The 19,772-nt window shown below is 49.9% G+C and overlaps 1 protein-coding gene across 3 annotated transcripts in view; it reads left to right on the top strand.

Moving 5' to 3' along the window:
- Window positions 1-19,772, top strand: part of TRRAP (transformation/transcription domain associated protein) — a 1,075,110-nt gene that overhangs the window by 621,276 nt on the left and 434,062 nt on the right. For all 3 annotated transcript variants that reach the window (XM_085629333.1, XM_085629332.1, XM_085629331.1), the window contains 3 exons: window positions 12,580-12,714; window positions 13,476-13,586; window positions 14,857-15,003. In XM_085629333.1, coding sequence (XP_085485459.1) covers window positions 12,580-12,714; window positions 13,476-13,586; window positions 14,857-15,003 — 393 coding nt within the window. The remainder of the gene's footprint in view (window positions 1-12,579; window positions 12,715-13,475; window positions 13,587-14,856; window positions 15,004-19,772) is intronic.

Below are 19,772 nucleotides of genomic sequence, written 5' to 3'. Positions count from 1 at the left end.
GCGGCGGCCACTCGATTAGAGCAGAGGAACGCCGCCCCCATGCCACCACCAGCAATAAAATGATAATAAAACGGGTTTTAAACCCATTTTATTATCATTTTATTTGAATCCCCTGGACCTGCCCCCAGGACTCTGACGAGTCTTGGGGGCTAGTCCAGGGAATGACACTGCTGGTGGGGGAGTAGTGGGCACTCTATTTACTGCACGTGAGGTGTTTGGCCGGTCGTCTCAGGCCGGCCAAACCCCTCATGCGCAGTGAAGCTCTCTCCAGCCTCAGCTGTGTTGCTGGGGCTGGAGAGAGCAGGCACAGGCTCCCAGTCTGCCTGGGAGTGCGAGTTGATGGCGCTCAGGCCAATCCTAAAGCTGCACTCATGTGAGCCAACAACCACTTGCAGGGTGAACCAGAAAAAGTCACTAAATTAACCTCAGGCTTAACGCAGAAGCAATGTGTAAAGTATTTATGCAGCACACAAACAGTAATAAAGTGAAAACACAACACAAGGAAAATCCCAAATAGATTTAGAAAAATAGAGTTCATTGTGATAAATTATTTGACAGTAAAGCAACAAAAATCCAATTAGTAGAATCGAAGCTGTGATTTTTTTTTTTTTAGTATTTTCGTGAAAATTTTCGCGAACAAAGCACCAACTATGTATAGCTGGGTGTGCTTGACCAGGTCAAAGTCACAAGTTCATGCTGACTGTAATGGAGCGCAGGTTAGCTACCATCACCAAATTAGTCCAGCTGAAGTTTACCTTCTCAAATCAAGAACTCGCTTAAGCTGGGACCAAATTCAGGTGCAGTGTGAGAAAATGCCTCTTTTGAAATGGTTTGCCTGAAAAATGATGTGGTCTCAATTGTAGTACACCGGGTCCCTGCCAACCAGGTACCCTCTGCCAGTATTTCTTCCCAAAAACTGTTCCACAATCGGCCTTTCAGACCTCCGTAAGTCCCTAGTAAAAGGTACCTGGGTACATAAGGCATTTGGACTGAAGAAGGTCCCCTAGGGACCTCTCACCTAGACCATGGAGACTGCCACTGCAGCATGCTTGCACTGGTGCACACAAAATAACAATCGACTGTGCTCACTGTCTGTGTGCCATGCCAGCTAGCACTGCCAAAGGTATAGGTAAGTCACCCCTCTTGCAGCCCTGACAGCCCTAAGGCAGGGTGCTCTAGATCAGGTGTGGGCATATCTGCATGAGCAGAAATGCCCCTACAATGTCTTTTCTTAGATATTGCAAGTGCCAGCGAAGCTATAGAGTACATGGGTTGAAAACTCGACAACTCAAGTTCCTCAGTGCCATGATGGCTTCTCTGCACCCAGGAGTGTTAGTGCCAAACTACTCTGCTCAATAATTCCCACTGATGCCAGTGTGGTGTTTATGGAAACATGTACTCAGAGGTGCCCCCTGAAAACCTACCAACCCTGGTGTAGTTAGAGACTGGCTTTAGGCATCCTGCGACCACCAGACCTGTTTCTGGGACCAGAAGCAAAGCGCATCCTGGATGGTGGTGTCACACCTCCTCCCCCATGATGGGCACAATGCTTGAGATGGAAGCTTCAAAGGCCTGATGCCTTTGTATTGCGGCTAGCAGCAGCTGGCAGCCCTGGGTTTGCACCCCCACTTTGGGCATAAAAGCCGGAAAGAAAAATTAGTAAGAGTAGGAGGTGCGCCTACCTCTGCCAACTTCACCCCTAAGGTGAAGGTGAAGTACACCTTTCAGTCCCTGCCATCTTGAAGATGGGGGGGTTGGATTCCTCCAGTCAGGGCTAGGACTATGCCCCCTTGTGAGAAAGTGCCATCTTTCTTGCATGGTATGCCCCCACTTTTTGCTGAATTGCTGAATGTACTTTGACTGAGTGGGCCCTGGACTCCTGCCAATCAGGTGCCCAGGGCCTATGTTTCTTCCCTAAAACCTAAAACCCAAATTGGCAAACCCTGGCCACATGTCAGCCCCTGGTAAAGGGTACTCTAGGTACCCAGGGCCTAGTGACCAGGGAAGGCCTCTAAGGGCTGCAGCACTCATTGTGCCGCCCTTAGAGGCCCTGTACCCTAACACACACACACTGCCCTGGCAGGCTGAGTGTCTGGGTACAAGAAAAAACAGAGAGACGACATGGCACACATCCCTGTGTGCCATGCCCACAACCTACACTGCCCTGGCATACATCAGCCACCCCTCTAGCTGGGTGTCCTATGCCAGTGGTGTAGGTACAGAGGCAGGAGCCCTGTGCCCCAACAGTACCCAGGTCCATTCCTGGCACGTATAAGTGCAGTGCTGCCATTTAAGAGTACATGGTGCTGGGAGGTTGTCAAACACGAACTCCACAGCACCATAATGGCAGCAATGAAGACTGAGAAGTTTGAAATCAAACTGCTCAGCACATTAAATCCACACTGATGCCAGTGTGGGATTTAATGTACCAAGCACCACAGAGGGCATCTTAGAGAGGCCCCCTGAAACCTAACCTACAATCCACATCTGTTCTGAGGCTGCCTAGGCTGCCACACAGCAGACATGTTGCTGGATCCCTGGGTAGGAGAGCCCCTGCTCTCCTGGGTCTACAGCAATGCATATCCTGGGAGAGGTGCTAAATCTCCTCCCCCAGGATGGGCAGGGGGAAGCTTCAAAGAAATGCCGCCTCTGTGAGCTTCCCCAGGCCACTTCAACCCCCCACTCTGGCGGGAAGCTTGGCCGGAAACCCCAAATAAGGACAGGGGATGTGCCAGCCTGCCCACCCCACCCCTCAGGTGGGGGAGGCGAGGTGAAACACATCCCCGGGCTCTCGCCATCTTGAAGATGGGGAGCCCTGCCCAATCAGGATTAGGCTAGTGCCCCCCTCCCAGAGAGGCAGGATAGGGGGTGTACCCACCCTAGGACAGGGACCCATTGGTCCCTGCCCTTCACCTACCTGTAACGCCCCTAAATCTAGTATTTGGGGGCACCCTGAACCTTCCTTCCCCAGATTCCAGATTCCGAAATCCGAAGAAGAGCTAGAAGAAAGAAGACCTGCCCTGCAGCTGCTAAGAAGAGGAAGACATCAACTGCTTTGGCCCCAGCCCTACCGGCCCTTCGACCCTCAAACCTGATCCTGCTCCAACCCGGCATCTCTTGTGGCCAGCAACCTCACAAACCCCGGAGGACCTGGCTACCTTTTGACTCCAAGCCTCCTGGGACTCCCATGTGTAGAGGCTCTACTCAAAATCTACTTCTAATCCCTGGCAGCAGCCCTGAACCGCGAACCAGCACACTCTGCACCAGCCAAGCCTGGCCTGTGCCGGAGTAAACAAAGACCACGAGGACGACCCCACGGCGACTGTGACCCCGAGTCCGGCACCCAAGGACCTCCCTCGACACTCCTGAAGAAGCCTGCAACCTCAGAACCAGGTGCCCCCCAACCGCGATCAGCAGAGGGTAAGATTTCCCGACACCAAAAGGCACCCCTGCACCCGGCGCCCCGCGGCCCCCTGTGCCCAATCCCGGGGTACCTACCTATCCTCCAACTACCCAACTTACCTCTCGAAGTGATGGTGGCACCTGAAGAATCTTCGTCCCCGAGCTTGCAGTCTTTTTCTAATCCGGAGATTTCCGATTGAAATCAATTGAGCGCCCGAAGGCTCAAAAGCACCCTGCACCCAGCCGCCCCAGTGGCCCTGGCAGTGCAATCTCTACACCTACCTACTTCCCCACTTGCTCTGAGTAAGTGACCAGGAGCCCAGCTCCCACAGCCGCGTGGCTTGCTAGTCAGCAGCCACCAACCAAGGCCCCCCTACCTCTCATAGGATAACATTGGGCCTAACTCTCTCTGCACCCGGCCGCCCTTGTGCCACTGAGGGTGAGCCAACTGTACCTACCTGACCCTGGGAGACCCCTGAGTCTATGCCCAGAACCTTAACAATGCCAGTCGAGTACTTACCTTTAAACCGATAACTCAATTTTCTTCATAGGGTAACGTTGACTGGCTTTTTCCTGAAATTTCTTCTAAGTGTGAACTTTTCAAATCTTAAAATATTCACCAAAAATCAGCAGAGTAACGAAAACGAAAATACTCACCTGCTATTAGGTGAGCTCCCAGTGCTGGATCTTGGTGCCCAGCACTGAAAAAAACTTACAAATGTACTTACCAGTAACCTAATTTTCTCCCATAGGAAACCATTGACTGTTTTTCTGTGAAATTTCTTCTGTCAATTTCTGCAAACTTTAAATATTCTTTAAAAATCGTATAACTTCTGAAAACGTAATTGCTTACCTGTTTTGGATAAAGGTCCCAGTACTGAGTCTAGGTACCCAGTACTGGATTACAAAAGTAACGAGAACACACTATACCTGCAACTTGAATTTTCTTCCATAGGGAATCATTGACTGTTTTCTATGAAATATTTTCTAAGTGTCAACTTTTAAAATAGCAAAATATTGTCTAAAAATCATCACAGTAATTAAGTCAACTTTTATCACTTGATTCTATGTACTGACCCAGGACTGAATCTAGGATCCAGTCCTGGAATTACAAAAGTAATCCTAAAAGTAATCTGTTGCAAATAACTTGAAACTTCCACTTAACTCAATGCATTATTGTGCTTAAAATTGTGTTGCCTATTGCAACCACTTGTAACTTTCTACAAAAGTCAATTGCATATTGCAAAAGTATTTATATAAAGCATCTCATTCTGAGAAAGCATATTTTAATACCTATTGTAGGTTCTAAAATAAAACAAGCATATATGTTTTATATATGAACCACTGGCCTAGAGTTCAGTTATTGAGTGTGTGAGACCATTTGCTGGCTGAGTGTGTGCAACAAATGCTTTACACTGTCCTCTGATACTGCCTTACTGCTTGACCAAGCTACCACTTTAGAGAGCAAGGTTATATCTAACTTTAGCCTCTGCCAAACCTCTGGGGACTGTGGACTCTGTACACCCTGTACCTATTTGGGAACAGTATATACAGAGCCACTTTCTCACAGACTCTGCACTCTAGTCTTGGGTAGAGTAATTGCCAGGAGCCGAGCATGTGCTAGTTAAGTCACTCCCTCAGGGTGGGGGCAAGGCTGGATTAGTGGTGCCTCTCGTATTGTGGCTTCTGGCAGGAGGAGCTGGACTGCTCAGCAAGTATTACTCAGGCAATCCAAAGGCCAGCTGACTACATGGAGGATGATTCAAGACAATATTGCCCTGACTTTTTTATATCCTTAAGGATATTGTACCTGCCATCTCAGAAGGTGATGAGGTGTATTCACTCTCTCTGTGGGCCCTGGTCCCACTGGCTGAACTTGCCATCCTGAATCAGAAACAGTTTGAAACCTTTATCAAACCCTAAAGCCCAGATACCAGTTGCCATTGGATGAGCCGGTGGATGCCCTCATCAAAAAATACCTTTTACTGACATTGGTAGGTTTAATATCCAGGCATTAAAGATAGGCATCCCTGTAGGGCGCCATGGTCTTTGCTGATGTATTACTATGCCTATCCCAGTTTAGACATTAAAGACCTGCTCATAACCGATTTTGAAGTAGATCTAGATAACTGCTCAAAAGGTAATCTCTTGAATTTGACACATAGTCACTGGAGTAACCCTTGCACTCCAAATACTGTTTTTGGGGCCTTTATTGTTTCAGTCTTGGGTTTTTGGGATGAAGAAGGTATTTTATTTTTGTTCCATTAGAAGTGTAAATTCTCTAGCTGGAACATCTGCAGCTGGCTTACCCCATAGTACCAGAGGCAAGAGGCACTGAAACTAAAGACCAAACATTTCATTGGAAACAATGTTCTGTTATTTTTGTCTTGCACCTCTGATCCATTGACTTAAATTTAACAAGCGATATATAAACACTGTTGTAGAAGTTCTAACGAGTCTTGATAACTTCTGAAAATAATTATTTGGGTTTTGTGACAGAGTATATGGTGTAGTTTGTTTTATGGATGTTGTTGTTCATCTCTGGTGCCCAGGGCCATAGCGATTGTCCACTCTAACTTGAATGGCCAAGAAACTCCCTTTGTACACTTGACTCACTCGAGATAGTCACTACCTCCTTGTCAACATCTGGATCACACAACCATTATGTTACATACATGGACAACACCACTGCCAAACACCATGTGAATAAGGAGGCTGGGTTGGATCCAGACTAATTTCTGGGAGACTTTGGGGGAATAGGTGTAGGCCATGCAGAGGAATACTGTGGTATCTGTAGGAAGGTGGGTTTCTGTTGCAGTAACCCACCCACTTTTTGCCAGATTTCTGATGCACTTTGACTTGATGTGCCCTGGGTACCTGCCAATCAGGTTCCCAGGACGTATGTTCTTTTCCAAAACTGTACCTTTGTACCCCCAATTGGCACCTCTCTGGCCATATGTATGTCCCTTGTAAAAGGTACCATGGGTGCCAAGGGCACTTTGACCAGGGAAGGCCTCTAAGGGATGCAGCACACTTTGCCATCTTTAGAGGTCATGTACCTTGAAAAAAAAAAAACACACTCTCACTCACTCACTCACTCACCCATTGCAGGCTGCGTGTTTTGATGCAGAGAAAGATGAAGAGTTGACATGGCACACATTCCTGTGTGCCATACCTTTAACCCACTGCCTTTGGTATAGGTAAGATACCCCTCTAGCTGGTTCCACCATAGGTAAAGTTGCATGACCACTGTACCCCTACCGTAGTGTCCAAGTCCATTCTTAGACATTGTAAGTGCAGTAAAGCCATAAAGAGTATGTGGTCTGTGAGTTTGTCATTACGAATTCTGAGAAGTTTGGTAGCAAACTTCTCAGCATAATAAAACCACACTGATGCCAGTGTGTTATTTATTATACAATGCACTCAGAGGGCATCTTAGAGATGCCCCCTGAAAAAATCTCCAGCCTCTGGTGGGTTCCCTGACTGGTAAACACCAGCCTGCCACCACAAGACAGTTTTCTGGACCCCTGGGGTGGGAGCCTCCGCTCCCTGAGCCCAGAAACCAAGCCTTTCCTGGGCGGATGTGTTCACACCTCCCCCAGGCCATGAAGAGCCATCTGTGGCAGGGGAGCTTCAAAGGCCTTGCCGCCTTTGTAATGCGACCCCCAGCCTCTCCTGCTATCAGGAGCAGGCCCCCTTCCCGTCTTCCCTCCTTTTCGCCGGGAAGACAGGCGGGAAAAATTAGAACAGCCCAGAAGGAGTGCCTATTTTTGCCAACACCACCCCTCACGAAGAAGCAGCGAGGTGAGGCCCACTCTTCAGTGCCCGCCATCTTGCAGATGCCAGGCACTCTCCAATCAGGATTAGGGAGTGTGCCCAGTCCCCCATGTGGGATGAGCACACCAAGGATGTAGTCACATTAAGACCTCGAGACCCATAAAACGCCCCCGAAATACAGTATTTACGAGGCAGCCCTTAACCAAGAATAGAGATTCCTGCAACCTACAATGAAGAAGGATGCAAGAAGACGCCCAGCAGAGGAGACTGCTGAGAAGAACTGACTTGGCCCCAGCCTTACCGGCCCAGCTGCATTTTCCAGAGATCATGCGCCAAAAGTTGCCTTGTCCTGCAGCCAGCGACCTCCAGAACCCCTGGGAGGACTGACTGCCTTCATCAAAGACCAGATCTCCTGTGAACAGCAGCTCTGTTCAAAAGAAACTCCCAAAACAGACTCTGATCCTGCTGAGGACAAAGAAAACCAACGCACCCAACGCCTACGACCCGAGTCAGAGTGCCCCACCGGTCTCAGCGAGGTCCCCCCAGCGCTCCGAAGACCGAGTCCAGCATGGATTGATCCCTCCACGACTTCCCGACATCGCCTGCAGCCTCTGCACGGAGACCCCACCCACCGCGAGTGGCCCAGTAAGGTGAAATCCGACCTCAAAAGGCACCCCTGCATCCAGCCGTCCTGCACCCTGGAGGAGAGAACCCAAGGTTCACCTATGTCCACGAGCCCTCCAACTTGACGGCTCAGCTGTTGGTTCCTCCCGGAAGACTTCCTGAATCGAGCCTGCAGACAAAATCCAAAACTGACAACTCCCTTAGAAAACAACAGGACACTTGATGCCAAAACACCACCCAGCACCTGGCCGCCCCTGTGCCACTTTGGGTGCTCTTTGTGTGCTAACTCGGATCCCCCTTTGCCCCGAGCTCAAGTCCAGGAGCTTTTCTCCCACAACCTTGTGGCCAGCTCGTGAGCAGCCACCAACCGGAGGAACCCTATCCCCCGTTGAATAACATTGGGCCTCAGCTCCTGGCTGCCCTAGTGCCACTGAGGTGCTTTGAGAGTGCATCCTCGACCCTGGGGAAACCCTGGTTCTAACCCCAGAAAGCCATCTCCCAAATCCAAGTACTTCCCGTTCAGTCGATATCAGATTTTCTCCCTTAGGACTACAATGACTGCTTTATTGTGAAAATTGTTTTGTCGAGTTAGTTTGTATGAACCCTTAAGAGACTGCAAATGTGTAAAAACAGAATCACTTACCTTTTGTCTAGGAAATGTCCCAGTGTGAAATCTAGGCATATCCCACTGAGTAGCAAAACAAACTTAAAAAGTAATTCAAGAAGTAACGTACACAGTAATTTACAATGTAACTGAAAAGTAATTTGGACTGTTGACTTACCTGTAAATCAACCAACTGCATTTGATTTAAATTCAACTGTAATTTACTGCATAAATATTGCAAAGTATTATTATACTTACCTGTACCAGACTTGACTTGGTTCTAGAAAATCAAATGTAACTAAATTATAATTTTATACAAACAAAATTGGTCTGAGTTCCGTCTTTCAGTGTGTGACATCATTTCTTGCCTGAGTGTGTACAATAAATGCTTAACACTACCCACTAATAAAGCCTTACTTCTCGCCCACATTATCACAAATAGAGTTTAAGATATTATCTACTTTTACCTCTGCCTACCTTTGGGGTTCCACTGGACTCTGTGGACAGTATACCTTACTTTGGTATAGTATATACAGCACAAGCTTCCTACAGTATCCATAATATGGTTAGAATTGAGTGTGTCATGGGCTTTCTTGTATGGTAAGTCCCTCGTGGCTTTTCTTTGTCTGATTCTCCTGTGGAGCCGATCCCCTTGCCGGCCTCAGTTCCGATGGCTTTTTGGGTGTTGGCTTTGATGATGTGTGCGCAGTATGTTTACTCTACCCCGAGGATTTTGCCAGCACCATGGAGGTGTGTGGCACCAATAGCTTGTGCAGCGGCAAGGGCTATAGAGACGCCGATGCCTTTGTCAGCAGAGGGTGCTGCTTCGGCTTCAAGGGCTGTACATCCCCTTCCATTTTGCCTTGTTGGCCCTGAACCCGATTAGGATTGAGTGCCCTGTTGTCCTGTCTTTGCTCCAGTGGGCGTTCTTAGTGTAGACCAGATCCCGAAGGCTAAGGGTCTGGTAACCCTGGGTACTCATGGCCCTTGGAATTATTTTTATCCTGGGCCCGGTTTTCGTGTCACCTATAAGTTTCAGAGGTGTCAGCGAGTGTTAATCCTGTTCCTTCTCCCTGAGTTGATAATAGTGATCAGACGTGACCTAGTGCGGACTGCACAAAATGCCACCTTCGACACAGTCTTCTTCCTCACCACCTACGCCGATGTGTTCTTCCTCTGGGGAGAATTCTGCTGGCATATTGATGGTGTGAGCCAGATATCGGACGCGTTAAGAGCGAAGATTTTTCTTAATTTTGAATAGGTTGCAGGCCATGCATTCCTGTTCATTATATTCCGGCAACAGGCAAAAGGTTGCAGACGGTGTTCTGGTCTGAGTATGCGTACTTTGCCCTGCACTTTAAAAGAGACTTTTTTTTTTTACCTTCCATCGTTTGGAGCTGACCATTCTCAACGGTGCAGAAGAAGGAGCACACTCGAGGCAGCCTCCTCAGAACGAAGAAAGTCGCCGGATACAAAGCTGACGAGCTGTGCCAAGTATTTTGTTACACGTAAGTCATTAGGGCGCCGAAGTTGCACAGAGCTCTGGCGCCATTCGTCCGAAATAGTTGGTGGAAAAAAATCAATCAAACAATGGAGCCGCTAAGCATACGCATTCACTCAAAGAGGAGTATTGATGCCACATTAACAACAAATACTTCGACGAGAAAAGCAAGTTGTAAAGTCCGAGCCCAAAACTAGATGGTAGGTGTGTGCATAGCAGATGTATCTGCAGTACTACACACTACAAATAGGTGCTCTGATTATTAGTCACATACCCCTTCCTACGCTAGCATACTCTCAGTCTCTGAACAGCCCAAGTAGGAGACCAGGATGATAAAGGTTTACATTTTATAATAGAAGAGGATGGAAGGATCAGGCGCCTAACAGTTTCCCAGCAGCGAAAAATGGCAGGCAGAATGATGAACGTAAACAATAAACAGCAGTCTATCTAGGCAATGGCGCTGAAACAGGAAGTTCAGGATGTGAAGGAATGACACGGCCATTTGCGCCTGCAACCCCCCTGCTCCAAGACCCAGGAAACTCCACGGAAATTATGGCACTCCGGAAACAGCAGTGATTAACAACAAAGGAGTTCTACCATGCTGATCCCAGAAAAAGACAAAGAAGAATAAGAGAAGAAAAGGAGGCCATAGAAAAAAGAGGTTAAAGACTAAAGAATCCCCCCCCCCCAACCCCTCACCCTGCACCTCTGCAGATGAGTACGGCCCCCCCCCCCCAGCAGTGTGCCTGTCGCCCCTGAACCAGACCCGAAATATAGAAGAAACCGAGAAAAAGAGTAGAAAAAGAGCCCCCACCAGACGGGGGGGTAGAAAGAGTATTAATAAACTGGAGGAGGGCCTGTAAAACACGCCCCCGGCTTCTCCCTCCCGCACCATACGTTTTCCCGCAAAGCATACAATACAGAACACGAAATCGACCCTGTCAAAGTGAAGTAAGGAGCATTACACACTTGGTACACTAATAGTTATGCCGTGAGAGCACACAACTCCCGAGCCCGCCCGCCTAGTAGATGACCACCTCTGAAGGGTCAGCCTCATCCTTGGCCACTCTTTGCAAACCCACCCATGCATACCCCTCGTCCCAGTGCCATGTCCAATGTTACCAGGAAGAGAAGCGTCCAATAAAGATCAGGAAACGACACACACAGGTAGGGTAGAGGGCTCTGAGGATCGACACAATCAGCTCTATGGAGGGTCGTCTTTCCCAGTGCTGAGCCAGGATTTACACTGCACACCAGGCCCAGGAAGGCGGAATCAGGCAGAGCAGGCGACCGTTGCTTGGATGTTGCCTGAGTCGTCGGAGGCCGCGCACGGGACAAGGCCACCACCCCCCAATCAGGTCCGAAACCTCCGGAACAGACCAGATCCACAGCCAGCTGATCGCACGTTAATATACTGTCCGGAGAGTCCAGGCGTGCACTATTCACAGGGGCGGCCACGACACCGTCCCCCCGTGCGCGGTGTAAGAAGTCCCAGTGTACCTGGGGATAGGCAGGCGGCAACTGTTCCAACGCTGATGTCACTCCATCGAGCTTGCTCCCCAACATCCAGGCGCCGTGAACCAAGGTGGAATGAAGGGCACCGAGAGCCTCGAGAAGGTCACCGTACCCCAGTACAGCTCCCGGCGCTCGCTCCGCTACGCTCCTCAGAGTCGCACCCTCCCAATCCTGCTGCAAGCCAGTGTACAGGATGGTGGACACTGTCCTAACAAAATGGCCGCTGGGTAGATCCAACCCAGATCGGGACCGGGACTCAGGCCCAAGCGCCTCGGGGTCCATGTCGCTGGAAACAGGGTTCCGGGGGCAGGCAAATGATGTGTCCGGTGTGTGGTCACGGGCCACAGTCGTCCCCACCACAGACCAGCGCCCGCGAAAATCCGGGAGCAGCCCGCGAGAATCGGGGCGAGTCTCGGGCAGCGTCCGGGCAGCTCACCAGCGAAGGCTGAGGCAATCACCGGAGAGTCTTGGAGTTGCCACCTCGGGCACGCACTCGTTCCGCTACGCTTAGTGGTAGGAACGACCACGGCGAAACTCAGGCCGACATTCGCACCACTCCGGCAGTCCGACTCCACCCAGTCACCGAAGGCCGCTGTTGTTGCACTGCCGCCCGGCCACGGCGTCCACTCGAGGTCCCGGCTCCAGGGCTGCACAGGCCGCAAACTTCAGACGGACATTTCTCCGGCGGTACCGCTGCCAGAAACTTCGGGGTCACACGATCGGTTGCCGCTCGCGTTCACCAACACGGGCGGATAGCGCAGGCTGAGGATCTCGTGCAGGATATCTGTACGGGGTGGGGAGGTTCACGGAGCCGGGAGCCTACGCTGCCATCCCGGTCGCCATCTTGGCTCCTCCCGTTTTTGGTCTTTGTTAATATTTTTTCATGCAACTTTTTGTTTATATGCTATCTTTTGTTGAGTGCAGAGATTAGACCGTGCCAATGTCACAAGCATAGTAGGCACCTTTTTGGGTCTGCAGTGTAACATCAAGGTGTGAGGCTGTAAGCGAAATGTCAGAAGTTGGGAATCTGCTGGAATATAGGCAGGCCACTCTGAAAAATGTTACTTGTAGGTAAGTAACTTGTTGATCCATAATTTTTTCTTTCTTGATAAAAAAGTATTGTTGACTTTATCCATTGCTTGTTCTTGTATTCCAGCCAGATTCAGAAGTAGATCCAAATGCCAGTGGTGAAGGGGGGAGTGCTGCAACAAGTACTGTGAAGAGAGTGATGTCCATTGATGCCGGCCAAGAAGTGAAACGGTTCAGGACAGCTACTGGAGGAATCAGTGCAGTAAGAAGCAATTGCTATTTTATCTTGTTGTAAGACTAGAAAATCTTGAGTTTTACACAACGCTGTCCTTTAGCGAGCCACTCCTTTCACAATCACCGCTTTGAATGTCCAAATTACCTGTGTTTACTGCCATACATTGAGAAGGTCTCCTCTCAGTTCCTGGTGGGTGATGTCCATATCCACAATGCACTAATTGCCACAGTTTTATTTGTCTTAACCTGAAAAGCAAAGGTCCTTGTGACTTTGAAATGTAAATGTTATTCACTTGTAGATGAGATCCCTTGAAAAATCTAGTTTAATGTCTGCGCTGCCAGTATCGTGTAAAGCAACAGAGATCGTTCTTTTTGTTGGGCCATGCATACTTTTTTGGGGTGATGTGTGCGGTGTTCTTTTAGGGTAGAGAGTGGGGCAGTGCAGGTTTTTAAAAAATTTTTTTTTCTCAGGTCGCCAGAATCCCTGTCATCTGCATCCTCGTTCATAGAGGCCTTACACTTAAACACCAGGATTTTGTGTTTGGTGGCTAATGCCCTATCGGCATTAGGCATTTGTATAGCCCAATTTGCACTGTACAATACCTTTTGTGTTAATCCTGAGAGCCCATTTCAACATATAGCAGAGCCCACTATTATGCATTGCAAAGTTTCCGCTGCTGTAGTTTCAGTCACTGTTTAGTTATAACGTGCATACCTTCTTTTTATTTTGGATTGCTTAATTATCATACAGAAAGTTAACTATTGTTACTGCTGTCTTTTTCAATCTAGGTGTTTGGACGCAGCCAGTCGATGCCAGGTGTGGATGCTCTTGTTGCCAAACCAATTGAAAAGCAGCACACTGACACTGTGGTCAATTTCCTGATCCGAATAGCCTGTCAGGTAGTGTGATTGATAAATGCATGCTAGTCTTCTGTGTCATTTCTGGGTAAACCAGGTTGCATCTTTTTACATGTTTGATTTTACAGTTCCCTATTTCTCAATCCCTGCATTGAATTGTGCCAATAAAATACGTATTTCTCATGCAGGGTAGGGGCACATTTTGGTGTGGGTGACCCTGCAAAGGAAGCGGGCAAAGTCCGCATTTGTAATGTTTTTGGGTTCATGCTTTCATCTGACTTTGGATTGAAAAGGATAGCTTTAGGAAAATATAGTGTTTAGATACTGATAACCTAAGCTTAGACATGATGGGACCATTTACTGAGACTTTTTCTGGCTGCTGCTGCAGTTCTGGTAGTGCTGGGAAGTATTTGGGGTAGGAACTGTTGCTGAGGTCACAGGTACTGTACTCCAATTGCATAGCCTAGATACACTCTGTATACACTGATCTCTACAAAAGTACATCCTTGAGGAGTTAAGGCTTGTCTCAGAACGTGATGATAGGCTTGGAACTCAGATGCAGTGTAAATGTAATCTCTCTCAGTAAACATCAGTGTGGACTCAGATTGTTCATCTTTATTAACACACTGACAATGTAAGGCAGATAAAAGTATCAACAACAAAATAAAGTAGAATGTATGGGCCTGTCTGCGACTGAGAAAATACCCCAACCATTCTCTTTTGTTTTGGCGCTACAATTCAAATAGCCAGTGTGTTAATGGACCACATTGTGTGTGGCTTTTGGATACTATTTGTTCCTATCATCAGCAAAACTACTGTGGATTTATTTACATTCCTTAGTGAATGGAAATAAAATGACAGGGGAAAATGTTAGTATACTGTAAACACATATTTGTCCTGTTTGTTTTTAGTAGGCTCTGGTACAAGCGCAGACAACTCAGTATTTTAGAGTCCTCGTAGATGAGAGTATTGTGAAGGCCACAATGCACAAATATTTTACACTTCCCTAAATGGAACTGAGTTTCTCACCCATAGAAAATGTTCACTAAAGCGCACGAAAAATACTGACACAAAAGCTACTGTGTACTGTGCACAGTTGTAACTGTAACATGCATAAAAGTGAACTGAAACCTTTAATCCTTTTGTGTTTGACATTAACATTTGTGTTAATTTGATGGATTTATTGTATCCTTTACCTGCCATAATCAAAGGTTCAATTATTAATTCCTGTAATTTTGAATCTGATGTTTTAGAATTATAACTTTACTTATGCCTAATTGTTACTTTCTGTGGTTTGTTGTATCTACTTCAGGTGAATGACAATTCGAACACTGCAGGTTCGCCTGGAGAACTGTTGTCCAGACGCTGTGTAAACCTTCTGAAAACAGCTTTGCGACCTGATATGTGGCCTAAATCAGAGCTTAAACTGCAATGGTTTGACAAATTGCTAATGACAGTGGTGAGTTCATATACAAGCATTTTTGAGTAATGAATCAGCTTCTTCATTGTGTCTCCCAAAAACTGAGGATATATAGTAATATTGTAATGGGGGGAAACATTCTGTTCAAACTCCTTCCTACGGAATTAATTTACGCATACAACTATGAGACTTCATTTCTCCCATTGTTTGTGTATTTGAAACGTTTATTGGAAAGTAAACATGTAATACACAGTAGAAGTATAATATAAAAATGTTCGTCTGAATATAAACATGAAATGGTCAATACTATTTGCATGGTTAAAAAGTAATATATGAGAGTCTAATGAATATTAGTCAAAAGTATAGGCAGGACTGAACTACAGTTGTGAATCGGCATATAGTTCCAAAACGTAATCCCATGACCGATTGAACAGTCCCACAGTTTCAGCACTTAATGCACATGATATTCTAACCATACTAAACTTATGAATACCGTTTTAGGGTTGTTTTAGAGTTGTACTCAAAGTGGCAAGGTATTATATTCACATTTGGCATCCACGTCATGGAAAAAAGACCATCCTGTCAAGAGGCTTAATCTAAAGCGAACAAGCAAATCCACTGTGAATTAATTGATGACAAGTGGTTAGTCATTATCGATTTGGTGAGAGAGTCATATGAAGTAAAGCTATACACAGTACCTGCACTGAAGTTGACTCGTCTGGGGGAAAAAACCCATGAGTAGCGGACCTGTTCTGAAGAAACTCCAAAAGAAAAGACTGAGACCTCCGAACCGCCAAAACACAACTGAAGCAACCACTGCACCCATCGCTTCTGGCCTGAGTTAAAGTGGGCCACTGGTGTCAACAAGGACTCCCAGAGCTAGAGTCCAGTGTGGTTTCAGCCCTCCCTGACTCCTCTATAATGCCTGCAGCTCCGCACACACCCACCCTGACCGCAACTGCTCTGGTAAGCGATACCTGACCCCCAAAGTCACCTTTGCCCTCTTGCTGTTGGTGGTACACTGCTGGTGCTGACTTGGACCCTGCCCACCACCTAAACTCCTTGAGATTAGTCCTGTAAGCCGCTATACTATACCTGCTTGCAGAACTTATCCTTCCGTCTATAGAATAAAATTGCACTTTTTAAAGTGAAACGAATTTATCTTCGAAAACAGAATTAACTGAATGCTTTTTCTATGTTTCCTAAACATATATAAAGATACTTGCTATTTTTATTAATGGGTGTTGATCCCCTTCTTGAGGCTGCTCGGCCACACTACCCCACACAGAGCAATTTAGGATTGCGTAGCAAGCCTGTCCACTGGTAAAGGAACCCCTGGACTCTTTCCATTGTATATCAGAATCTGAAAGAAACACGTTAGTTAGATTCCTCACCTTAGAATATCCCCAGGCGTCAGACTGGATCCGGAAGATTTTTCGTCAGCGCGTCGCTAGGCGTCGTCTGCGGCTCCGCGTCCGTCGTCGGCGTCGTGCGCCGGAATGACGTCGTCGGAGTACTTAGACGCCGCCCTCGCGCGCTGACGTCAGTTCTTCTTTTTTCCGCGCCAGTAAGCGCAGATCCGGGAGAGCTACCCCTTTTAGTCAATTTTTGACTAACTTTTTTGGTCCTTTTTGATCTGTCTCGACTCCGGTGCCGGTAGGATGCCTGGTTTTAAGGCCTGTACTGACTGCAACCGCTTGATGTCGGTTACGGACCATCACTGCCGGTGCCTTTACTGCTTGGGCCTCGACCACGACGCGGAGTCGTGCTCGGACTGCAAGGCCCTGACCTCGAAGGCTAGACGGGAGCGGTCCCGTAAGCTCCTCGAGATTCGCCACTCGGCTCCGACGTCACCATCGGTCGTCGGGATCCAAGTCTTCGGGTAAGTCGACGCATTCCAAGAAGTCCAAGAGGCGACACCGCTCTTCGGACTCCCCTCGCCGGTAGCGCAACACGGCCGAGGGTCAGGGTGGTTCCACCCCCGCGGCTCCGGTGGAGCCGCAGGCGCCGCGCAAGTCCCCATGCCCTCCGGTCCCTGGGACTGACGCGACGCCGGCGGAAGTCAGTGCCTTCCTCTCGGCCATGAGGAGTCTGGCTCCGCCGTCGACGCCCGCTGGCGCGCCTTCGGGCCCTGCGGACCCGACTGGGCTGCCTGCCTTGCCTGCCGGTGGCTCCGGCCCCGGCGCCATTGACGGCTCCGGCCTCGACGCCGCAAGCGCCCGAGGGACCCGTTCCCGAGTCCCCGCCGACGCCGGTCGACCTCGTAACGCCTCCTCTGCCGGCGTCGACACCGGTACCACCCCCGACGCCGACGTCGACTCCGCTCGACGTCGAGCCCCAGTTCAGCCCCACTCCGGGCCCGGCGCCGGTACGCGTCGATGGACGCCGCGTTCGGCGCCGCTAGAGACACATTATGTCTATCGCCCGGCTCCGCTTCTTCCTCCTGTATACCAGGAATCGGATGATGGGGACAACTGGGAGGGATCCGAGGATCCTATGGCCGTTCAGGCTCAATTGTCACAGGACTGGGCAGATGAGCTGGGGGAGGCCAGTGGCCTGGATACCTCTCCAGACACTGGATTTGTCTCTCCTCCGACTGTGGCTTCGGAGGAGGGCGCTGCTTTCTCTGTGGTGCTGCGCAAGGCGGCCGCAGCCCTTGGGCTCGAGCTGCCTGCCGTGGCTGTGAGGACTAACGTCCTTACTGAGGTGCTTCAGTCTGCAGCAAGCTCCACTGAGCCTCTGCTGCAATTCAATGAGGCCCTCATTGACGTTCTGCAGGGCACCTGGTCCAAGCCCTCCACAGTTCCTCCTGTGGATAGGAACGTCGCCAGGCGCCACTGCCCTGCTCCGGGCGACCCCAGTTTTCTGTCCCAACACCCTACCCCTCAGAGCCTGGTTATCCAGGCCTCTACCTCCCAATCCTCCTTCCCGACCGCCCCGCCGGACCGGGATTCCAAGAGACTAGAACAGTTTGGCAAGAAGCTGTTCTCCTCCCTTAGTTTGGGCCTGCGGTCTTTGAACACCGCCTGTCTCTTGGACTGTTATTCCCACTCTCTGTGGGATGCGGTGGAGGACGTGCTGCCCCTGTGTCCGGAGGAGGTCCGGACACGACTTACCCAGGCTCTGGCCGATGGGAGGGATGCAGCGCGACATGCTATCCGATGTGGGCTTGACACTACGGACTCGCTGGGTAGGGCCATTTCTACCACAGTGGCGCTTCGACGTCACGCCTGGCTGCGGTCCACGTCATTTTCGGGCGATGTCCAGAGCACTCTCATGGACATGCCCTTTGATGGCACTCGCCTCTTTGGCGAGAAAGCGGACAGTGCGTTGAACCGCTTTAAGGACTCCCGGGCTACGGCCAAGTCCTTGGGCCTCTCGGCCCCGCGCTCGCAAACTTCCGCCTTTCGCCCCTTTCGTGGCCAAGGAAGGGGTGCCTCCTCACGTGCGCCTAGCCACCAGCCGCAGAACCAACCTGCGCGCGGTCGCGGACGTGGTTTCCGCCGAGGCGGTTCTGGAGGACGACGAGGTCAGCCCACATCCACCCCGGCAGCATCCGCCTCAAAGCCTTCCTAGTCCGAGCTTTCAGGCCCATTCCACGCCAGTGGGCGGCAGAGTTCGCCATCACCTGCTCCACTGGCGGTCCATCACATCGAACAGGTGGGTGCTGCAAATCGTCCGAAGGGGCTACTCCCTCCCCTTCGAGACGACCCCTCCAGCCATGCCACCGCAGCACCACCGTATCTCGGGGGATCATTTGAATCTTCTCCACGAGGAAGTTTCGGCCCTCTTGGCCAAGGGGGCCGTCGAGCGCGTTCCGAGCCCAGAAGTAGGTCGTGGTTGTTATTCCCACTACTTTCTGGTTCCCAAGAAGGGCAAAGGGGGCCTGCGCCCTATCTTGGACCTCCGGAACGTCAATGCCTTCCTCCGGAAGGAAAGGTTCAAGATGTTAACTTTGGCTCAGGTTCTAGCTGCCCTAGACCCCGGAGACTGGATGGTAGCGTTGGACTTGCAGGACGCATATTTCCACATCCCCGTCCTGCCGGCCCACCGGCGTTACCTGCGGTTCACGGTGGGCCACGAGCACTTTCAGTTTACCGTGCTCCCCTTCGGCCTCACCAGTGCCCCTCGGGTGTTCACGAAAGTGATGGCGGTGGTCGCAGCTCATCTGCGCAGATCAGGGGTTCCAGTCTTCCCCTATCTCGACGACTGGTTGTTGAAGGCGGGCTCGCCCCAGACAGTCGTCTCCCACCTCCAGACTACGGCGGATCTCCTGCATTTGCTGGGATTTTCCATCAACGTGCCAAAGTCACACCTGAGTCCCTCTCAGAAGCTCCTCTTCATCGGAGCGGTTCTCGATTCGACGCAGTTCCGGGTCCATCCACCGGAACAGCGGGTCCGGGATATACAGGCCCTGATTCCCATCTTTCGGCCTCTATCCTGGGTTTCGGTCAGGCTAGTGTTGCGGCTTCTGGGGCTGATGGCCTCCTGCATCCTACTAGTGCATCACGCCAGGCGGCGCATGCGGGCTCTGCAGTGGGACCTGAAGTTTCAGTGGGCCCAGCATCACGGCAACCTGTCCGACCATGTCTTGATCTCGGAGGGCACTGCACAGCAGTTGCAGTGGTGGCTCACGGACCGCGATTGGGTCAAGGGCAAGAGCCTCTCCCTTCCCCAACCGGAGCATGTCGTAGTGACGGATGCGTCCCTCCTGGGATGGGGTGGCCATATGGGAGAGGCGGAGATCAGAGGCCTCTGGTCTCCGGCGGAGTCTCGTCTCCACATCAACCTGTTGGAGTTGAGAGCGA

The sequence above is a fragment of the Triturus cristatus genome, chromosome 10 (genome assembly GCF_964204655.1).
Source record: "Triturus cristatus chromosome 10, aTriCri1.1, whole genome shotgun sequence".
In the NCBI taxonomy this organism is placed as follows: Eukaryota; Metazoa; Chordata; class Amphibia; order Caudata; family Salamandridae; genus Triturus; species Triturus cristatus.
The sequence above is the reverse complement of the archived record's forward strand: the minus strand, read 5'-3'. Positions and strand labels throughout refer to the sequence as shown.